The sequence below is a fragment of the Gigantopelta aegis genome, chromosome 14, assembly GCF_016097555.1.
Source record: "Gigantopelta aegis isolate Gae_Host chromosome 14, Gae_host_genome, whole genome shotgun sequence".
In the NCBI taxonomy this organism is placed as follows: Eukaryota; Metazoa; Mollusca; class Gastropoda; order Neomphalida; family Peltospiridae; genus Gigantopelta; species Gigantopelta aegis.
Genome location: NC_054712.1, coordinates 26,515,460 through 26,536,513, shown reverse-complemented (window position 1 = coordinate 26,536,513; position 21,054 = coordinate 26,515,460). Strand labels below are relative to the sequence as shown.

The window sequence follows — 21,054 nt, the reverse complement described above, 5'->3', positions numbered from 1 at the left end:
ACTATTATTTATTATTCTGCAATCATGTATAGCATTGGTGTTCTGTTTTCAGTCACTGACCAAAAATATAGGTCACATGACATAAGCCTGACTCATATTTCAATTAAAAAATTTTTTTAATTAGTTTCAGTACAATATCGTCAACGTCCCTAACTGCGTTATGCTTCCAACTCTGTTCAGTTTTCTCATACCCGGTTCGTGCAAACAACATCCGATTTGTTGTCGTCTGCAAGTCATTCATTTGTGAGGTTTTCTTCACAGTTTGGGAACATTTTCATTAACAATAAAGTTCAGACAAGTATTTAAATACAAAACTTTACAGACTCCTAAGTTTTTTTTTCTTCATTAAAATTACCGATATCGGGTGCACTTGAATTGTAGAAACCGACTTGAAATGGAGGAAGACAAATAACATTTGGTGCTGTTACATGACCTCACATGCCAAATCATTTAATTTTTATGATTTTGAAGTCCCCTGTTGTTAGAATTTGTTTTCAATTATTATATTTGATCTGCAAAAGGTAGGCCTATAATAGGCCTACCGGTACTATATTTTTGTTTCTCTACTGTAGTGAATAGTAGACATAATCCATTCATAATAATTGTAAATAATTTTGAATGTATAAATTGCGTTAAGTATCAATTAATTAGAAAATTGATATTTTACAAACTATTTACTGGTATGCCTATCTGTATTGACATCAAATGTTAGTGATGGGCGTTTGTAAAATGCGGACCGGACAAGAACGCTTGACAAACTGAATTTTTCCTTTTAAAAAATATATCAAATTTCTCGTCCAACTGTGCATAGTTGAGAAACATATTTTATCATGTAGTGACTTTAAAAATGATGACCCGCGTATACACGGAAAGGTTATTTTTCCAAATGCATGTGCCTGAACACTGTTATAAACTACCACACTTTTCTGTTTACTGTATGGTGTTGCACTTTTATTTTGTTTACTAGAATGGATTCATTTTAAGTTTGATTTTTTTCATTAAGATTGGAATATATTTTATTTCATATACCGTATCGTATTCATGTTTTTGTCATCGATGGCATATAACATAAAGGTAACAAGCTAGTATATTTATTTATGAATTAAGAGTTTTGAATGAGACAGAATGTAGCTAGCATTTTGCAAAGAATGACATCATGTATCTTGTATGACGTCATAATGTAAGAGCCTTGCTAGGTTGATGATACTCTGCATATAAAAACTAGAATAAATAATTATTTTCTGACTATTCCTGTTGGGTTGCAGGATAAATAAAATAACCCATTACTACTGTAAGATACCGGCAGAGCCTCACAGCATTAGCTATTCTAACGTTCGCAGGATAAAGGTGATATCTTTAAGGCAGTTATATTCTATATACCTATTCCAACTTTTCTAGATGCAATAGTCTGAACCACTGCGTTGGGAAAACAGCAGTCTTATTCCAATGTCTATTTCATGTTTAGAGCATTTCAGTGTCGCCTAAACTAAATACGATCTAAAGAAAATCAAAGAATGGCATTTGAGAGGAAGAAAACTGCAACGTGTATTCTAAATGCTTAAATATTCTACCGTTTCCAACACAGACCCACTGTGCCTGTGAGAAGTCTATCGGCCAATCCAGAAGCAGTCCTCACCATCTTGATGTATGCTAGTTCTGAATTTTGACTATTACACATTCTTGAGAAATAAACATACTTACTGGTTTTTGACTTTAGTTGGGTACATCAAAGAAACATGAAATCTGATAACACCTAAGACCATCAAGTGTGATCGATCTTGAGACTAATTTGAACTACAAAAATAGCAAACTTGTTTGCAGATCATTTTAAAAATAACATTTTAAATGCTATTTTTAAAATATGCTGCAATTATGAATTAAATTATTCATTTGTAAAATTAAAATTGTTAAGTGTGAATGTGAAAATGTCAGGTTTGAAAATAAATAAATATCACATTACATGTACATCAGGATCTAAGCAGTTCCCGTCCACAATGAAACTGCCTGGTGTGACAATTACATAATAGCCAATTCACAAGTCTGTTTATAGATGTATTCATATATTTATTTTTTCAATACCCCAAATTGAAGTTCTCCCCAAAAATTGCACCTTTGCTAAACTGAACAATAAATACAAAATACATGTCCATAAGACAGGTCAACAGAAAGCACAGACCCCCCCCCCCCCCCCCCCCCTCAATTTGCAAGATCCATCCTGTTGGTATGATATATATGCATTACAAATAACATTACACAATATTTTACACAAGTGTATAGCATATATATATAACAATGTCAATATGTTTACACCATTTACCATTACACCCATCATTGTCCACTAAACATAGCTTGCATAGCTTGAATTTCATTAATATTTTAATATTCAATACCATTAAGTCCTATCTTGCCATCTATTACATTTCTTTTTTCAGTCAACTTTTAATATCAAATCTGGTTTCAAAACTCTTATTTTAATACTACAGACAATGAAGTATTTTATCTGCAGAAGAATTTGTAACCTAGACATGAAACAGTCCATGAAATAATAGTTATAAATAACTATGAATGGCCTTTCTTGTTTATGAATTCAAATACCTCACAGCCACTAACATCATTGGACGGGGTGAGACAAAACATTTTCAAAAAGAAAGACAGTACTGGCAGCAAGGTTTGACTAACAAATGGAACAAAATGTTTTAGGCAGATTTTTCAATCTGTATGCAAAGGCACTGCTAGACAGACATATAAATAGACAGACAAACGAAATACAGTTGGTTGTCTAAACCAGCCGAATTCAAAGGGGGGGGGGGGGGGGGGGGGGGGGGGGCGGGGGGCCTGGGGCTGACAAAATGCTGTGATGTAAACAGATTTAACCCAAAATTATGTCACTAAATGAACTGTGATCATTCTAGTCGCACAAAAATTGAGGGTCCTGCTTTACGAAGCAATCTTAGCACTAAAAGCACCTTATGCACTTAAGTTGAGTTTAGAGCCAAGACCACTTTGTAAAACAATGCCCAGATTACACAACTGCTGATGTAGACAAGAGACCACTGTACATAAATATAAATTATATAACATAATCAATTTAGTGTTGAAGTCACTGAAAAGTAGCCTATAGTCCGTCAGCTAACCCCCCCTCCCCAGTACGCTCTTTAAATGTTAATGCCAGAATACCTCTCCCACCTTCTCAGGGTCTACATACTTTACAGATGTCCCAAACTACCTTCTTGAGCATTCCTATAGAGGAATCTCATAAAGAAAACAGAAATATTAGAAAATGGCCACCAATTATGATAATGCCATTTACTGTCAACCCATAAAGCAGAGATTTAGTTTTTCAAGAATTTTCTCTCCCCCCCCCCCCCCCCCACCCCCCCCCACCCCCAAACTTCTATTTACAGTTTTTCTGAAGCCATGAAAAGCCTGTGTAAGACTGATGCACGAGTGTGTTATGTACAGAGTTATTTGGAAGACCGTGAAAAGTCGTCTTTAGTTTGGACAGTGATAAGACTGGGCATCTCGTATTAGTGTCGGTCACTGCATGGTGGATTCTCGTTTGGCAGCAAGTTTGGTGGAGATCTGTGAGAATATTGTCATCATTTTCTTGATATAGTTTTCATCCAGGTCAATATCGATGTCGTCCAGAGTGAGCTCCTCTGTCAGATCTACGTTCAGTGTCAAGTGCTGTAACAAACAAACAAATAAAAAGACCACATCAGTGACCCTTCAATAATGTTTATCTTACTGCAAGGTAATTCAAAACTATCTGATGGAGAAATGTTTTATTCAATGACACACTCAACATATTTTAATGACTGTTATACAGCCTTTGTTACACCAGCTGTAGACCACTTGCTAGAATGAAAAATAGTCTAATGAACCCACTGACGGAGATCAATGCTAGACCGACCACACATCAATTGAGAACATGTTTTGAATAACATTTTAAAAATTAAATTTAAGACATAACATGTTACAAAATGTTTTTGTTTGTTTGCATAACCAACATATTGGGTAATGAATACTCACGTTATCTGTGAGTTTAACATGTGGCCCCTGTTTGTTGGAAATGGCTACTGGACTGCCTTGTAGAGACACCAACCGTTCACCAGGCTTCGGATCCCGGCTGTTATGAGACTGGAATGGCAGTCTGAGGAGAAAAACAACAACAGCAAGATCATTAAATTAAATTTGTTTGCTTTAATATCACCACTAGAGCAATTGATTTATTAATCATCAGCTGTTTAAGATCAAACATTTGGTTATTGTGACACAAAGTCAGAGGAAAGCTGTTACATTTATCCACTGGCAGGAAGAGATCTTTTATATGCACTTTCGCACAGACAGGACAGCACATAGCACAGCCTTTGATCTACCAGTGGTGGGCACTGGTAAGGACAGGAAAAACAAACAACAATTGATTCTTCGACTTCATTCAAGCGAACTACCAATTGAGCTAGATTCTGCCTCTAAATTAAATAAAGCATATGTAATTACAATTCTAAACAATGTAAAGGGTTTAAGCTTTGGTTTGCCAAGTCCCCAAATATGAACTTAAGTTTAATTTGACGACTAGATCTTTCGCAAAATTTCCCATAAAGCTCATTTGAGATTTAGCATTTTCAAAAAGCCTCAGTTTTGTTTGCATAATACAAATAATTGAATTTGACACCAAAATATTTCTAACAAAAGGCACCAAAATTGTTTGTAGCAAGGTTTTACCCAGTCTAAATCCTTTAAAATGTTATTGCACTGCTGTGCAGAAGTGGTTTCTTGAATGGATTAAAAAGAAAACCCCACACACACTTCACATTTTCAACAAAATGTTCTAAATTCCCTATTATATGAATTCTTGAATTACAGTGGTATATATGTAGAAATATAACACATATCCCCCCACCCACACACCACAACAAATATTCCTTTCTGGGCAAGAAAGCAAAATTAATGATCTAATTATTACAGGTGTGATAATACAAATGTCTCACCTTGGGTCGAATTTGGGTGTTATTAGAGGAGTATCCCAGCCTGCAGCTACATGGGTTGTGTGTGGTGTTTTGAAACTGAAATTCCAAGCAATAAAATGGGTTAAAAACATGATCATGAAACTGATGCCTTAAGCTGGTGGTCATGTGAAGGACGGGTATTATAATATACTCAAATTAAAACTGTTATTAACCTTCTGGCTACTGCAGGCATCTCGCCTGACATCACGCAAGCTGACACTGTAAACTGCATATAGTACATGCACTCATTCATACATCCGCAATTTTTGCACATGGCACTGACCAGAAATAATAGAACACTGATTGAGACTAATCATGATAATGGTTGCTTACATTTTTGCTTTGGGTTTTTTGTGTGTGAGAAATGCTTGGGAATTTTGAGTTGAAAGTGGTTTTCAACAAATATTTTCGCTTGACAACAATGACGGAATGACTGTTTTACCAACAACAAAAATCATGAAATATTGGGATATAAATCATGTCAGTACAGTTATTGGGAATAATGGCTGAAAATATTGGACATGTGGCCACAAATGTGCATAAGTAAATGCAATGTTATCAATTTTCTGCCTAATTTTAATCAACAGTAACTGAGCCAAAAGACCATAAAATTTTGAAAAACCCAAGATAATACTTATTGATTAATAACTGAACATTATTTTATGTGGGTTTGTTTTTGTAAGTGAAAATATGGAAGTAAAAGTTATAATTCCCCCCCCCCCCCCCCCCCATGTGGTTTTTGTCAGAAATTAATCCAGAAGTCAGAAGTTTAATGTAGAATGGCTCACAAGTACAGACTTTCGTGAGATGTCTCGCCTATGAATGCTGGTCAACTTCCCCCCAAAACAAACTTGCCCCAGTGTTCAGACAACTCGCCCCAAACTTTACTGTCTGAAAATAATTGTGACAAAATTAAAAATGGATGTCTACAACTTTGGTCATTTTATTTATTAATATTACAGTGAAACTCCGCTATTACGACCACTTATTAAATGGTTTTATATTGGGGAGATCCTAATATCGGATAAATAATACGCTATTACAATGAACTGTCAAGCTTATTCAGGCAAGGCTTTTAGACTCCAGCTGGTGGGCATATTCAACATTTAATGGACATTATTGCAGTATTGCTTAAAACATTGGTATATTAAATAATAAAATGGTAATGATATGAGTTGACTAAACAGTGTGGGGCGAGTTGACCAACCGCTGGGGTGAGTTGGTTTTGAGGCGAGTTGACCTGCTCCCTCGCCCACCACATACTTATTTAATGTTGCCGACAGTTGCATACATAGATGTGAAAAAGATAGGCGATTAGACCCAACATTTGTTTTTGTTACACTCTGTAACTACCGGCCGAAAAGATGGAGGTTTATGGTAAAATCCTGGAAACGCATTCAGTCGATTAAACTACATTTGTCACAAGCTAACAGAGCAGCAATGATAATCTTCAAGTCTATCCTCAACACTACCTTGATTTTATTGCTGACATAGCTTCTTGGTGACCTCTCATTTTATTTGCCCCTGTTCCATACTGGAAAAAAACAAAGAAGAAAAAAACATTTATTTTTTCTCCCGATAAACAAAATTTTTGCCATATATTAGTGAGATGAAGTTTAACTTAAAGTTAAGATAAAAATAAAATTGCACATGGTTTCTTTTTTAATGGGACTAAATGATCATCAGTTCTGGCTCTCACCAAAAGCAAATTTAATGATTCGAGGTTAGTTGTAAGGTCATTATATGTACACCAACTTCTACCACTAACTTTAAACCACAAACCAATTGTCCTGGACAGACAGGCGAGGTCTGTGCCCAGGACATTGTGCTTGAACCGTAACTGGATGAACTGGATAAATGAAAAATGAAAATGAGTGACTAGCACAAGTCCTACACCTTCCCAGTCGAGACTCATTAAAACTAACACTCAACTAAGTCAGTACCGAGATGTGAACCCAACAACTACCAGCCTTAAAGGAATGCTTGCGCAAGGCTTTTGGACTGGTATGCATATTCAACGACATATAATAACATTTAATCTTTCTATTAAATGAAGTTATCAAAGTAACAACATATAATTATTTGCCAATTAAACTGTTTTATTGACTCTTAGTTATTGTAAACTAATAAATGCATATTCAGAGGCTTAAAATAACAAATTATTAAGGTTTGTGTGCTGTCAATTGTGACGTTACATCACACTTTTATAAGTGACGTCATATTGAGGTATGACGTAAGTTAGTTGTTTAAAGTTTTAAACGTAAAACATTTCAAGTGTTGGCCGAGTATTTACAAACAAATGAAACCCTCCCACCCTATAACCCTCTACGTTTAAATTGTTTGCTGTTTTGCTGCTGGTGTGTTATTTTATAATTTCAGATTGGATATTCTAGTGTACTGTATGAAGACTGTTCAAATCGAAATCGTCACGGCTAAATGTGTGATCACTCGCATGATTAAATCTAGACAATACTGAATATTGCGCACAAAAGATAATTTTTGATAATGACATTTTCCTGCGGTACACAGTAAATCAGGAAAATATGTTTGCTAGGTTCGTACTCGAATAAGAGTGGACATGAATATTTATGAGCAAAATGAGGCTGCACGTGCTATATATGTCTGTAAGGAGAAGCACGTGTGTGCATAGTTCATTCTAGCTTGCGTCTGAACCAGTAACAGCCAGATATTCATGATTTCATTATTTACATAAATATATATTTTCCAAAGGTTTTCCAGAGTCTTTTTCTCAACAAGTTTTTTTCTCTGGTTTTTTAACCTGGAAGTATACTTGTTATATGAAAATAGATTGCGTTTGTTAGGAGTGGAATGCTTATGGACTTTATGAAGATTTGTTTATTTATGATGTACAAAAAAAAAAAAAGAGAAAAAAAAAAGCCAGTTCCATGTAGTTTCTCGGTCAGCCTACAAGGCATTTTGGAGTGTTGTTTTATATTAAGAGGATGGGAGTTTTTAATCATATTTACTATATCACGAATTGGCAGTTTCTCGCTCAACAACAGTACCGTTTATTTATTTATGTATTTATTTATTTGAATTTTATTTGAATTGGATTTTGCTATATTTTCATTGATGATTTATTTGCATATTTTCGACATGTGTATATCTGGTTCCAGTGTACACTGTTGCTCAATTTATCTATTTGTGTCCATTTATTTATATTTGGGTTGCCCAAATGCCCTATTTTCGGGTGGTAACCTTAAATTAAGCCGTGGCCAATTCAGCCAATAAACAAATAAACACAATATTTTGAATTGTTATCTTTGATAATGCACATTATTGCTTAATATCAACAAGTATAATCATATAGTTAATTAATAAAACAGTTAAATGTGATGGCTATTATATATAACGGGCACAGCCATTTTGTAAAATCCCAGTGAATACGCCCTCTGGCGAACCAGTGGTTACGCAATACTTAACGTGTCACGTCAGGAATTAGTCTTAGAACTGAAGAAACAAAACGTGCCTGATTTTTTGCAGTAGGCCAACAATAAGTATCAGGGTTTCTGCAAGAGAGTAAAATAGGTATGGCACCATACCCAATATTTTTTGACAAAATTAATTAATCTAACCATTACTGTATGATTTTCTTAACCATAACCCTAAACTTAACCCATTTTCTTTGTGGGAGGCTCCTCATACCCCATCAAATGTGGTTGCATTCAATTCCATAGCATCATATCCAAAAATGTCTTTCTAGCAGAAACACTGAGTATCTATTATTTTTCAATACCAAATAAACCACCATTGTCAAAGTGTCAAAATAACTATTATGTTTTGTCCATAAATTAACCCACGTAATGAAATAATAATCGGATTGTTTTCTTAGTTAATTGGTCTTTTCTTTCCGTGGCCTGTACCTGTGGTTTCTGATTGGCAGATGTATATTTAGATGGTCCCCAGGCAATGTCTCGACACACTAAAAATACATGCCTCTTTTCTTAAGATCACAGAGTATTGTGTGATAACTGCGCAGACACCCCTAAAATCGTAAAGGACATTATCAGCCGTCCTGCAATATTACTGTAAATAATTATGTAAAACCCTCGATGAAGTACTTTCCCATCTAAAATCACAAAACTGACCAATTATATAGTATTAAAGAAAATAAAATGATCACTTGGGTATCACGAGTGGTAGTTTTTGCTCCAACGTACTCTACCAATATGTCTAATAATATGCATTTTTTTCTTTGGATTTTTTAAGAGAGAAAAATAATATAACTCCATTTTGTTCTATTAATGCAAATTGAAATATATTTAGTTAAATAATTTATTGTATTGTATAAGTCATTTGTTGTTTTACAAATCAGGTTAATGAAAGCGAAGTGTCTTGTCATACATTAGAGCGTTTGTTTATACTGTGCATACAGGAGTTGGTCAGATTTCGCCCCAAGTTATAGCACCAGAGGCCATAAAAATGAAACAAAATGGCTGCCCCCAGTTAGCAGGAATAATCACAGTTTTTTATTAACTCTAAAATTACACGATTTTGATTTGTTAAATTGTTAGTATGTGTTGGTGGGACGGGTATGCATCTTTCAAACACATAAGGCTCTTGTTTGAGTTGACTGTCCCTTTAAGGCAGATAGTTTAACCACAATGACATAAAAGACTGGTTTTCTACTAGCTTGACTTCATCAAACAATCAGTTACAATAGTGTTATTTCATCATTTCATTGGCAGGGGTTTCCCTAGAGCGATAAGCCGACACGGCCCGTGCTCCCTTAGCCAGCCAAGTAAGCGCCTTCATGTCTGGTAAGCGCCTTAACTGCAGGACCGTGTCGGCTTAATTTGTAACATGTATACAAAACAATGGAGCTGTGATCCGTAACGTCATTCACCACACATTATCACACTTCCATTTGGTATCTCTACAATTCTTTAGATGTTCACTTTGAGGTCCATTGATCGCACCGTTTTAATTGTCGGCGGGCTTGTGCTGGTCACGTGGTACAGGTGATCGGCTACTACTAATCCGCCAGATAACTGCTTGTTATAATAATGTCTGTATGTTTGGGAATTACGCATCAAGACAAATCGAAGAAAATACCTATTAATTGAATAAACATCTTTGAAGGTGAAATTCTTGAGTAAAACATGTCACCATTATTTTAATTTTGTAAAGTCTTTGAACCAAAGTAATAAAAACAAACCAACACTGCATGTCAATTTGAATACACATGCCAGTTCAGGGCCGAAAGACATGTCGGCTATCCCAAGGGCTGAGTTCAGCCAGACCGAGCGAAAACAAAACGTTCGCTACACTGGTTTGTGCGCTTCACGTTAAACCAAATGGACATGATGGACACCAATCAAATAGTTCGCGAACGTTAGGAACAACGTTCGTTGGCTGAACTGAGGAAAGCTCTCGGTAATATACGTCACGCTTCAGAGTCAGCTGACACCCATGTGTCAAGAGACATCGTTGCGGACATGAACAATACGATTACACGGAAGTAAATCTTGATATAAATGTGTAGAAAAACAATAGTTGTTTGCATCAATGAATACCTAACTGCAGTTTCGTTATTTCCTTTGTCTTTGTTAATTTTGTACCTATGGTCGAGAGCACGCACTGAGATCGCGATCGCAGGAAATGAACATGCAGTATTTATACAAATTGCAGTTAAACGTACACTGAATTAGTTTACAATAATCATATTTGTTAGATAATGCTAGATATGTATTTGTTAAACTGTGAGGTGACAAGCATTTAACACGACGCTGAAATCAACAGCAACAACATGGCGCAAATTATGAAATTGTTGGGGGTGGGGAATTGATGGGTTTTTTTTTTTTTTTTAGTTTTAACCCCCCCCCCCCCCCCCCCCCCCCCCCCCCCCCCCCCCCCCCCCCCCCCCCCCACAAAAAACAACCCCAACATGATTTGATGGGTTAAAGGCAAACACTTAACTGTTTTCAACCCACTACCCCACTTCTTTTGTCTTGATTTTTGTGTTATAATGATGCTATATAATATTATGGAAGCGCCTTAAAAAAATCCTGGGGAAAGGCCTGATTGGATAGTGTTTCTTTGACATCTACATTATCACAGTGGATCAGCCAGTTAGATGTCTACATCAATCTCCCACATGTGTGAATGAATAAATATGTGTAGTGGTGTCTGAACCCTTTACCTGTTTCCTTCTCCCGGTAGTTGCTTTAGGCACTGTGAATTCAGACTGCTCCTCATGAATAGTCTCGTAACGATTTCCATTTGATCTACAAAATGTCAAATGTAAACATAGCAATGGTAAATAAGTGTTGAGCTTGAATAGGGAAATAAAATGAAGTAAAGTTTGTTTTATTTAACACCACCACTAAAGCACATAGGTTATTTAATCTTTGGCTATTAAATGTCAGACGTTTGTTTGGTAATTCTGACAGTCTTCAGATGAAACCTGCTATATTTTCCCAATAAGTAGCAAGGATCTGTTATATGCTCTATGTCAAACAGAACAGGACATACCATTAGTGCATAGTTTCTAAATTTTAATAGCCTAGGGTTAATGGTAATAAATCAGAAATGTGATTAACACACACTACTGTACAGTAAAGTACTTTTAGAATGAACACGCTTACAACAAACAACTGATTAGAATGAATTGATTGTAAAGTCCAAATTGTGACTTTCAGTGTAAATTAGTGTATATACAGCGAACCGATCGTATATTGTTTTTCTTTTTCTTACTTGTATCTTATCAGTCAGTAGCATTAACGGCAATACATCCAAAATGACTGCACTGATATTGGTGATAATAAATGAAATATTAAAACAAAACCCTCACTAATTCTTGTGTTTAAATTTGAAATATCCAAAACGGCCGACTTACTGAATGAAAATGGCTAACTTCCACAAATGTCTATAATGAATTACTGCTACAACGAACCGATGTGTCTGGTGCCTTCCAGTTCGTTATAAGAGTACTTTAATGTATTTAACATTTTAGAATTGTTTAGCATTCTCTACATTTAGCAAATACATGTAGCAAATTGTGATTCGATATCACTTCACATTTAACTTACAGTCTATGTCTCTCTTCTATTGAAACCGAGAGATTACAACTCAGCAATGACAAAATGTTTCATGTCAAACGCAATCTGAGCCATTTGAACAGGATGTTAAAACTGCTTCGTGTGATATATGCCATGTCATGTTGCAATAATAAAATTAAAAATTAAAAGATGTAAATTGATAGATGTTTTAGAAATAAACTCTTCAATTTGTTAGTTGTTTTGTACTAAATCGTTTCTCGTTTGTTACACATGCAGTTTACAATATCGGTTGACTCTGCGAAAACACATGATTTTATTAAAACTGTAGTCCTGTTTGTATTGTGCATGAATAAAAGACATCAAGGAATGTGGAAGACATTAATACTTAAAGACTGTAGATTCTTTCATGTCATCTGATAGAGCCTGTTTCCCAGACACGGCTTCTATGGTGCCACCAGCAGCTGTAAGAAAAATACAGGGTATTTCAGGATTTTGTTTTCTTGTAAAAACAAAATGTTTTATATCTCATGACATGAAATGTCAAACTTCACAATATACAGCAGGCTTCTGAAAATTAGTTGGGTTTTTTGTTTAATTTTTTTAACGAGACCATTAGAACACATTGATTTATTAATCAATGGCTATTGGATGTCAAATATATGGTCATTTGAGAGGAAACCCGCTACATTTTTGCATTAGTAGTAAAGAATCTTTTATATGCACCATTCCACAGACAGAACAGCACATACCACTGCGTTTGATATACCAGTTGTGGTGCACTGGCTGGAACGAGAAATAGCCCAATGGGCCCACCAATAGGGATCGATTCTAGACAGACTACTTTTTCGTCTGCCCATGTTTAATTTTGTGTCACCCACATTTCATTTGCACATTAAACTTAGGACATCACAAACATGGTTTAACAGGTGACAGAATGAAATGGGTTACCCATCTTCACTGAGAAGGGTGAGTGATCACTCCTGCTTCGCTCTAAACTCATCTGGAAAGTTTTAGGAGAGCTTCAAATTGATTGTCTTGCAATAAAAGTTTTAATGAATTTCATTTGAAACTTTATGTGATTGATCGATTGGTACCAGTGAAGGAGGGATCTTTTACTCACCTTGATTTTGAGCATGTAGGTGCAGGGTACAGTTCAATCGAATGTCAATGCACATTACATGGTTGTGTCGTCATCGAAAGTGGTGCAAATAATATGCCTATGTGTGAAATTCATTACTTTATTATGCTGATGGTCGATTATAATTGAAAATTAATCGGTTTGGCTCTATACCGATGTGATGATCGATTTTAAAAATCCATAATTGATTAAGTGGGAAATGTTTTTTTTACTGTAATTGTTCCTCCAGTTTAGATTATGGAACTGATGTAAATATGTTGGGTTGGTGTTGTTTTCATGTGTACTTAAAGAAAAAAGAAATAAAGTAGTTATTAAAACTAAAATTAGTGATTTGTAGGGTCTACATGTTTCTTAGTGAAAATGGTCCTTATAATTTAATTACCCCTTACATTCATTTAATTCGATCCAACTGTGTAATTGAAAGTTGATCGGTTGGTTGAGATCGATTATAAGTATAACTGATGATTGATAATAAAATTCCAACCAATTCCCAACACTAATAACATAGCTATATAAATAGTGATTGGCACTAACAATGCCAAACCCTACCCCCACCCCCACCATCATGCCTATGGAAAAGTACATATAAAACAAAGAGTAGCCTATGTTAAAGCAGTGGGTTTTTTCTCTCTCTCTCAATGCATTCAACATATTTTTATTTCAAGTTATTTTCTTGCTTATATCCAATTAAGGTTCAAGCACGCTGACCTGGGCACACGGCTCAGCTATCTGGGCTGTCTGTCCAGGACGGTGGGTTAGTTGTTAGTGGTTAGTGAGAGAGAAGAGGGTGTAGGGATCTTACACCTATCCACTGAGTTGTTATAACTCGCTCTGGGTGGGAGCCGGTACCGGGCTGCGAACACAGTACCTACCAGCCTTATGTCCGATGGCTTAACCATGACAGCACCGAGGCCAGTCTACACTCAACACATTTTTATTTTCAGTCATGTAGTGTCAGACATATGCAGGGCTTACCCTGTCCATTGCCAAATTAACCAATTTCCAATTGTCATACAGTGGCTTCAAAATGTATTATTTGGCTAATAAAATGTTCTTTAAATGAGATACTTTTGAATGATTTTTAAGGAAATACTCTACACGTGAAAATGGGCTACATCAAACTTCTTTCCAGTGTGAGCCTGGATATGGTTAAGGACCACACAGATAATGAGACGGTAAACTTGATGTGAGCACACCATGGGCTACTCATTTCAATCAGAAGCAAGATATCTTTTATATGCATCATCCCACAGACAAGACAGCATATACCTTGACCTTTGTTATACCAGTTGTGGAGCACTGGCTGGAACGACAGATAGCCAGCCCAGTGGGCCCTCTGATGAGGATCAATCCTAGATTGACCTTGCATCAGGTGAGCAAACTAATTGTTGAATGAATAATGCCAGTCACCAAATGGCCATAACTGACAATATTCAAGGCTTCTAGAATTGTTATAAAAATCCACTAGCCATGGTATGAGTGATTTAAAAAATTTACTAGCCATGATTAAAAACCCACTAGCCCTACTTTAAGTTAAAACAATGTTACTAATAGGAATAATTGGATAAGTCACCTAAAGGAGATGGCAGTTAAAAACCCTTACATTTGGGGGATGGCAGAATATTCATATTTACAAAATAGACTTAAATGCAGCATTTAACAACTTGTTTTTCACTAGCCATTGGACATGGCGATAGTAGTTATTTACTAGCCCAACATTGAATATCACTAGCTATGGGAGTGGGGCTACTATAATCTAGAAGTCCTGCAATATTGCTGAGGTGTCATTAAACATTATTTTCCTTTTACCATGGGCTAGAGCTGGCTGTCCAAGTGTATCTTCATATAATATAAATGAAAACATTAAGTACCATATATTGCCGTGTATTAGCCGACTTTTGAAGTCTAGAAATACTTTCCAAAAGAAGAGAGTCGGCTTATACATGGAGGCAACAAATTGATTCATAAAATTTCGATCGAAAACACACCCGACTCTGACTTACAAATTTTGATCAGACCCTTACAGCCTTTCACAGCTTATATAACAATCATTTTTGCACATTATAAATAAAACACCCCATCATGCAGTATTATGTAGTTTTTTGTTCTTTAATGCATTAATAGTTTGATGAATAATAATAAAAATTACTTGTTTTATTGTCATTTCAATGGTAAAAACGTGTTCCACCATCTTTGTTTGACACCTGTCTATATTATTTTGTAAGCTCTTATTTGATTGGATCACACAATTTTGTGTAAACAACAGCCATGGACCAGTCACAGAATCGTTTCTTTCTGAGTGGGGGAAAACAGGCATTAAACATGCCTTAATGAGTTTATTATTTACTGTCCAGTGAATAATTAAATTACTTATGTGCAGTGATATGTTGTTACAGCTTGAATTGTTTATTTTCTTGTTATGATTTATCGGTGCTAAATTAGTTTTGCATGGCATGGAAGACGTTAGCATTGCGATAATTATTACCGTGTTGTAATAATTAAAGGGGAAGAAAATATAACGAAAAAGAAAAGCACAAGTCTATTTGTCGACAGTATTATTGAAATCAATACAATGTACAACTGGACAAATGATGACTTTGGCTTATACACGAGGCTGATGATGTTGTACTTGATATTTAGGGTCAAACTAAGAGGTCGGCTTATACAAGGAGTTGGCTAATACACGGCAATATACGATACAGGTATTTAATGAACACCACCACCTGTAATTGCAGATCCCCAATGGTAGACAGGGCTTGAAACTTGTACTTACCAATAAAATCATGTAGTGTCATCTTTCTCACGTCCTAAAAAAGAATAAGTAAAGTTTGTTTTATTTAACGACGTCACTAGAGCACATTGGACATCAAACATATGGTCATTCTGACACTATTTTCAGAGGAAACCCGCTGTCGCCACATAGGCTACTCTTTTTACGACAGGCAGCAAGGGATCTTTTATTTGCGCTTCCCACAGGCAGGATAGCACAAACCATGGCCTTTGTTGAACCAGTTATGGATCACTGGTCGGTGCAAGTGGTTTACACCTACCCATTGAGCCTTGCGGAGCACTCACTCAGGGTTTGGAGTCGGTATCTGGATTAAAAATCCCATGCCTCGACTGGGATCCGAACCCAGTACCTACCAGCCTGTAGACCGACGGCCTGCCACGACGCCAGTAAAAAAAGAAAAAAAAGAATAAAGTAACAATATATATAATATACTTGCTACTGAGATTAATAATATACTAAGTAATCCTAGTAATCTTGTACAATTGCAAGTTATATACAATAAGAGTATAATGATATACTCGATTATTCGGGGAACTGAACAGCTATCTGTATCATAGTTGCATTAATCACTAGCTGAACCGAATACATGTACAATGTATGTAATGCTAACTGTAAAATTAATAACCACAATAAAATAACGATTTAATTGTTTTGATAATGCCCAGACCTGTTTTGTTCAATGCATTGGACTGGTACCCTGCGTGTACCTTGATTTTGCGTCTGTCAAAAAAATTGTAGGACGTTGCATAATAATCCTGATCAACCAACCGTATGAATTATGTTCCTAACATGAGAGTCACGTGCGAGCGTATTTTGTTAGTGTATGCAATGTAACTTCAATATACAAGTGTTTAAATAGCTAATTAAAGAAAAATAAAACTAAAATTCAAATAATCGAGGATGAATTAACAAGATTTAAAGCAGAGGACCCGACTGGGTTAATGACTGCCCTCTTGCATAGTGGAAACATTACAGTATGTTTTGTCCTCATTGAAGCCATATAGCCAAACATCTCTTATTCATCCCAGCAACAAGTGTGTCAAGCCAGCGCATGTTCAGCACTGCTGGGGATGTGGTAACAGCACAGAGAGCTGCACTCTCCTCTAAAAATATGGACATGCTAGTGTTCCTTAAAAAGAACATGATTCTGGACTAGACAATAGACAGACCCATGATTAAAGAGTTTTTCGTTTTAAAAAACAAAAGAAAAAGTTCTTCCTTTCTACAAAACCTTTTCACTTTTGTATTCATGGACGTGAATACATAATCTTATTCGTCACCTCATATTAATGATATGTATTGTATTTGCCACTATATGTATTCGTTACACCCTTAATATACAAGCTATGTAATATAATTAAAACTGTTGTTGTCAGATACATTACTTGCAATAAGTTATTAATAAAATTAAAATTACGGTTTTCAAATCCATTGCTTCCTCATTTGGAAAATATTTTACACCTATAAGGTGTATACCATCGAACGTGCCACACTGAAATTCCACGTTATCATTTTAAGTTTGTTTTTTGTGAACGATATCATTCTGCATAATTATTTTTTTCCTATTGTAGTTTTTACAAATTGTAATCGAAAGTTAGTTTGTTTTGTTTAATGCTACCACTAGAGCACATTGATTTATTAATCATCGGTTACTGGGTGTCAAACATATGTAACTGACTCGTAGTCCTAAGAGGAAACCCACTACATTTTTTCATTAGTAGCAAGGAATCTTTTATATGCACTTTCCCAGACAGAACAGCACATACCACAGCCTTTGATATACCAGTCAGTTAGGATGGGGAGAAAACTGTAGTCAATGCTTGAGCACTATAAGTTGTGTGAGCTGACTTTTCAGGTGTAAAGTATGAAAATTGAGACAAAGAGAGCAACATTAAAACACTAATGGACAAGATACAAACCCATGGCATTTGCATAATTTGTAAATGTAGACGTCTTGACACAATCTGAAGCATGCGTTTTTTCTCTTCTTCCATAGTTTTAAGCTGAACTGCCACTGGTATAAAAAATTAAAAAGTGTTTGTCATACACATGTAAATCATTTTAAAATTAATTTTGACTTCCCTCCCTCTCTCCCCTTCTCAAAACACACTACACACGAACAGTTTGATTTATTGCTCATTAAATGTAAACTGATGTATGATGTTTGCTAATTAATACATTTTACAATAAATTTGCCTATGACACCTTTTAAAAAGTGACTAATAGGTTATTTTGCCATATGTAGTCATATTTCAATGTACAAAATTCCAAAGGGCAATCTAACTCAAAGAACAGCAATAATAATTCTTTTTTTCTACAAGCAACGCTAAGACCAGTCCTGGGTCCCCTTATAAACTTACATGTTTCTTATTTTAACTTTAAATGAATAGATGTATACATGGAAAATTTCATTGATGTGCGCTATTTTCCAACAGAGCAGATCTAGTAAATAGTAAAGCAGATTAGTCTTGGTTATAGTTTGAGACACTGGCCTGACGGATAAGTTAACAAAATAAAGAAGCTGCTATCGGATCATACTTCATGCATGTCTTCTGCTCATTAACAAATGTTGGTACAACACCGACTGTTCCAACGAAATCAGTTGGGCCAACATCCGTGCTAACTGGGACTGACAAAAAACAGTGAAAATTAGCATTATACATGATGTTATCTGGGGACTGTTAAAAAAACTGTGAAAGTTAGCATTAGGTGCATTCTGATGCTATCTGGGGGTAGCTGAGAAATAGTGAAAATTATCACTATTAATGTCCTTATGCTATTTGGGTCAGGCCATAGGATTTCAAATTTCATGGGAAACAGTTTTTTGATTCCGTACCTTGTGATCATGGTAACCCATCAGAAACTGTTTTTAGGTTCCATTAAATAGACATACTCTATATAATAATTATGGGAAACAAATTTTCAGTTCCATGATTTTACCAACACGCTATCGATACGGTACCGGAAACAATAGTTTCCGCGAAATCCAAAGGCCTGTGGGTACTGCTAAAAATAGTAAAACTTAGCACTGCCTACCTTTTTCATCATAATCACTCAGAAACACTTGCATCTTGTCTACTCTCTCCTTCTCACTCAGTTTATCGGCGTCTGTACTGCGAGACACCTTTGGCGTTGCACGTACATTTATTTTGGTTGCTCGTCTTCGAGGCATTGCTAACTATAGTTGACAATACCTGTAATGCAATAATACACAATAAACAGTGGTTAAACAACAATTATATAGTTTTGTAGATATACAGTCAGACCTCGTTATAACAACTGTTGTTACTACATTTACACCATCCAACCACAAATTGTCGGGAACGAACGTACATCAATATTATTTCGTTCATTTCACCGGAATTCACACCTTCCGACACCGACAGAGCAATTTGGAACAAACGTGCATCCGACGTCTCAAAACACGTCACAGTTACAACGACATGACACAATCATAGATGCCCTAGCACGTTGGCAGTACACACAGCCATTTGTCATCCTTGATTTTGTCGCGAGCCGACAGTGTCACATTTTGTCCGAGTTACCGATGTCAGCTAAATCATAAACATGTATTGCTTTTGAAAATAAGTCTTTAGTCTCATTCAATTAAAGGATTAACTTTGAACAATCAAGTCTACTAGTTTTATGACATTTTGTAAATGAAGTAGGTACAAATCGATTAGATTGACAGTGAATGCACCTTGATTAATAATAATACACTTAATATTTAATAATTATCTGTGATCCATCCCCATCGTTGGGTCCATTGGGCTATTTCTCATTCCAGCCAATGCACTATGACTGGTATATTAAATGATGTGGTATTTATATGCTATCCTGTCTGTGGGATGGTGCATATAAAATATCCCTTGCTACTATTAACACCCAATAGCTGATGATTAAAAAAATCAATGTGCTCTAGTGGTGTCATGAAATAAAACAATTTTTTACAACGGCAATTTTGATATAACGACAAAGTGACTCAGGGACGAATGTGGTCATTGTAACAAGGTCTGTCTGTACATGTAAAATGTTATGATAAAGTTTGTTTTGTTTAACAACACCATTAGAGCAGTAATCACTGGATTAGATAATTCTGACATTGTCTTTGCAGTGTGTCCACAGACGTGAAATTAAAATAAAGGAGATAAAGCTGTAGGCTTTATTTGCGGCCATGGGGGATGAGTTCGAGAGAGGGTGGATGTCCTCCCCTTTCGTCTGTCAAAATTTAAAATCTTGTAGTAACATGATGAAACTTTGGAAGTGTCATTATTATATTATTATCAATGGTCAAACTAACTATAAATATCACAAAAGGTTGTGGCATGTTATATCTAGGTAATTAACTAACTGGTGGGAGAATTCTTCAACAGCAATAGCCGAAATTACTATAGGCTAAATAACATGAAAAATTTATTTTGGCAAAACCATGTGCGATGTTCAATGAAATAAGAGTTAACTGTAACACAACCTTTATTCTTATAAAAAACAAACAAAAAACCCCCAATTATTTTGGAGATTTTACTATGGGCTAATCAAATTTATAAAGGGTAGGACTTTCTTTTGACACGGTCACGTATAGGCCTAAAATACTTAGGCCTATAAATAGTATAATAATAATTAATAGTTGGGGTTAGGGTTAGTCACTTAGTGACAGTGCCAAATGAAAGTCCTTCCTTTGCAAGTGGCTAAAATTTTGGCTCAATAATTTGTTGCTTGATAATTGCTTTGATAAAAGAAGACATAACACCGTGAATAGGACAGGATTAATCAATGTGCCAAGAAATGAAAGAGAATTTTGTTCAGATATCACATATGTTTAAAAACAATTTGAATAAAAATACTATTGATGTGGATTCAGTTTGCTTAGTAGACTAACTTAGTGCACATTATAATTCAGTGCCACTCGATATTTTGTTTAAATCGAGACAATTTTGACAAACTTTGAAAGTTTGAGATCAAAACATACACAATTATCAATGACTTCCGTCTTGAAATTTCCGCTCAAATTGTTTGACCAATCAAAATGAAATGATGAAGAAATATATATCGTAAAATATTACTACCTGGTATTTTACCATATTTGTTAATCCC

At 35.5% G+C, this 21,054-nt stretch overlaps 1 protein-coding gene across 3 annotated transcripts; it reads right to left on the bottom strand.

Moving 5' to 3' along the window:
• Positions 1–2,047: 2,047 nt before the first annotated feature.
• On the bottom strand, positions 2,048–20,972 carry LOC121388710 (borealin-like). Of its 3 annotated transcripts, none has more exons than XM_041520178.1 (10): positions 20,930–20,972; positions 18,997–19,154; positions 17,880–17,974; positions 15,943–15,976; positions 12,417–12,492; positions 11,173–11,257; positions 6,482–6,543; positions 4,992–5,066; positions 4,033–4,153; positions 2,048–3,687 (listed from the first exon to the last, which is right to left on the bottom strand). In XM_041520178.1, exons 2-10 carry the CDS (start codon positions 19,130–19,132, stop codon positions 3,538–3,540), a joined length of 834 nt encoding a protein of 277 aa, XP_041376112.1. In that variant the 5' UTR covers positions 19,133–19,154; positions 20,930–20,972; the 3' UTR covers positions 2,048–3,537. The 3 variants fall into 3 exon arrangements, with proteins under 3 accessions (XP_041376112.1, XP_041376110.1, XP_041376111.1); XM_041520176.1 differs by having other exon boundaries at positions 20,840–20,939; XM_041520177.1 differs by having other exon boundaries at positions 20,805–20,935.
• Positions 20,973–21,054: the final 82 nt, after the last annotated feature.

Bases quoted from the DNA above. Each gene is read 5' to 3' on its own strand.
- LOC121388710 (XM_041520178.1), bottom strand. From the start codon at position 19,132: ATGCCTCGAAGACGAGCAACCAAAATAAATGTACGTGCAACGCCAAAG. The intron at 17,975-18,996 runs GTAGGCAGTGCT...TTTTTATACCAG, and splicing joins GAGTGATTATGATGAAAAAG to TGGCAGTTCAGCTTAAAACT. The intron at 6,544-11,172 runs GTAAAGGGTTCA...GTTTTTTTCCAG, and splicing joins CTACCGGGAGAAGGAAACAG to TATGGAACAGGGGCAAATAA.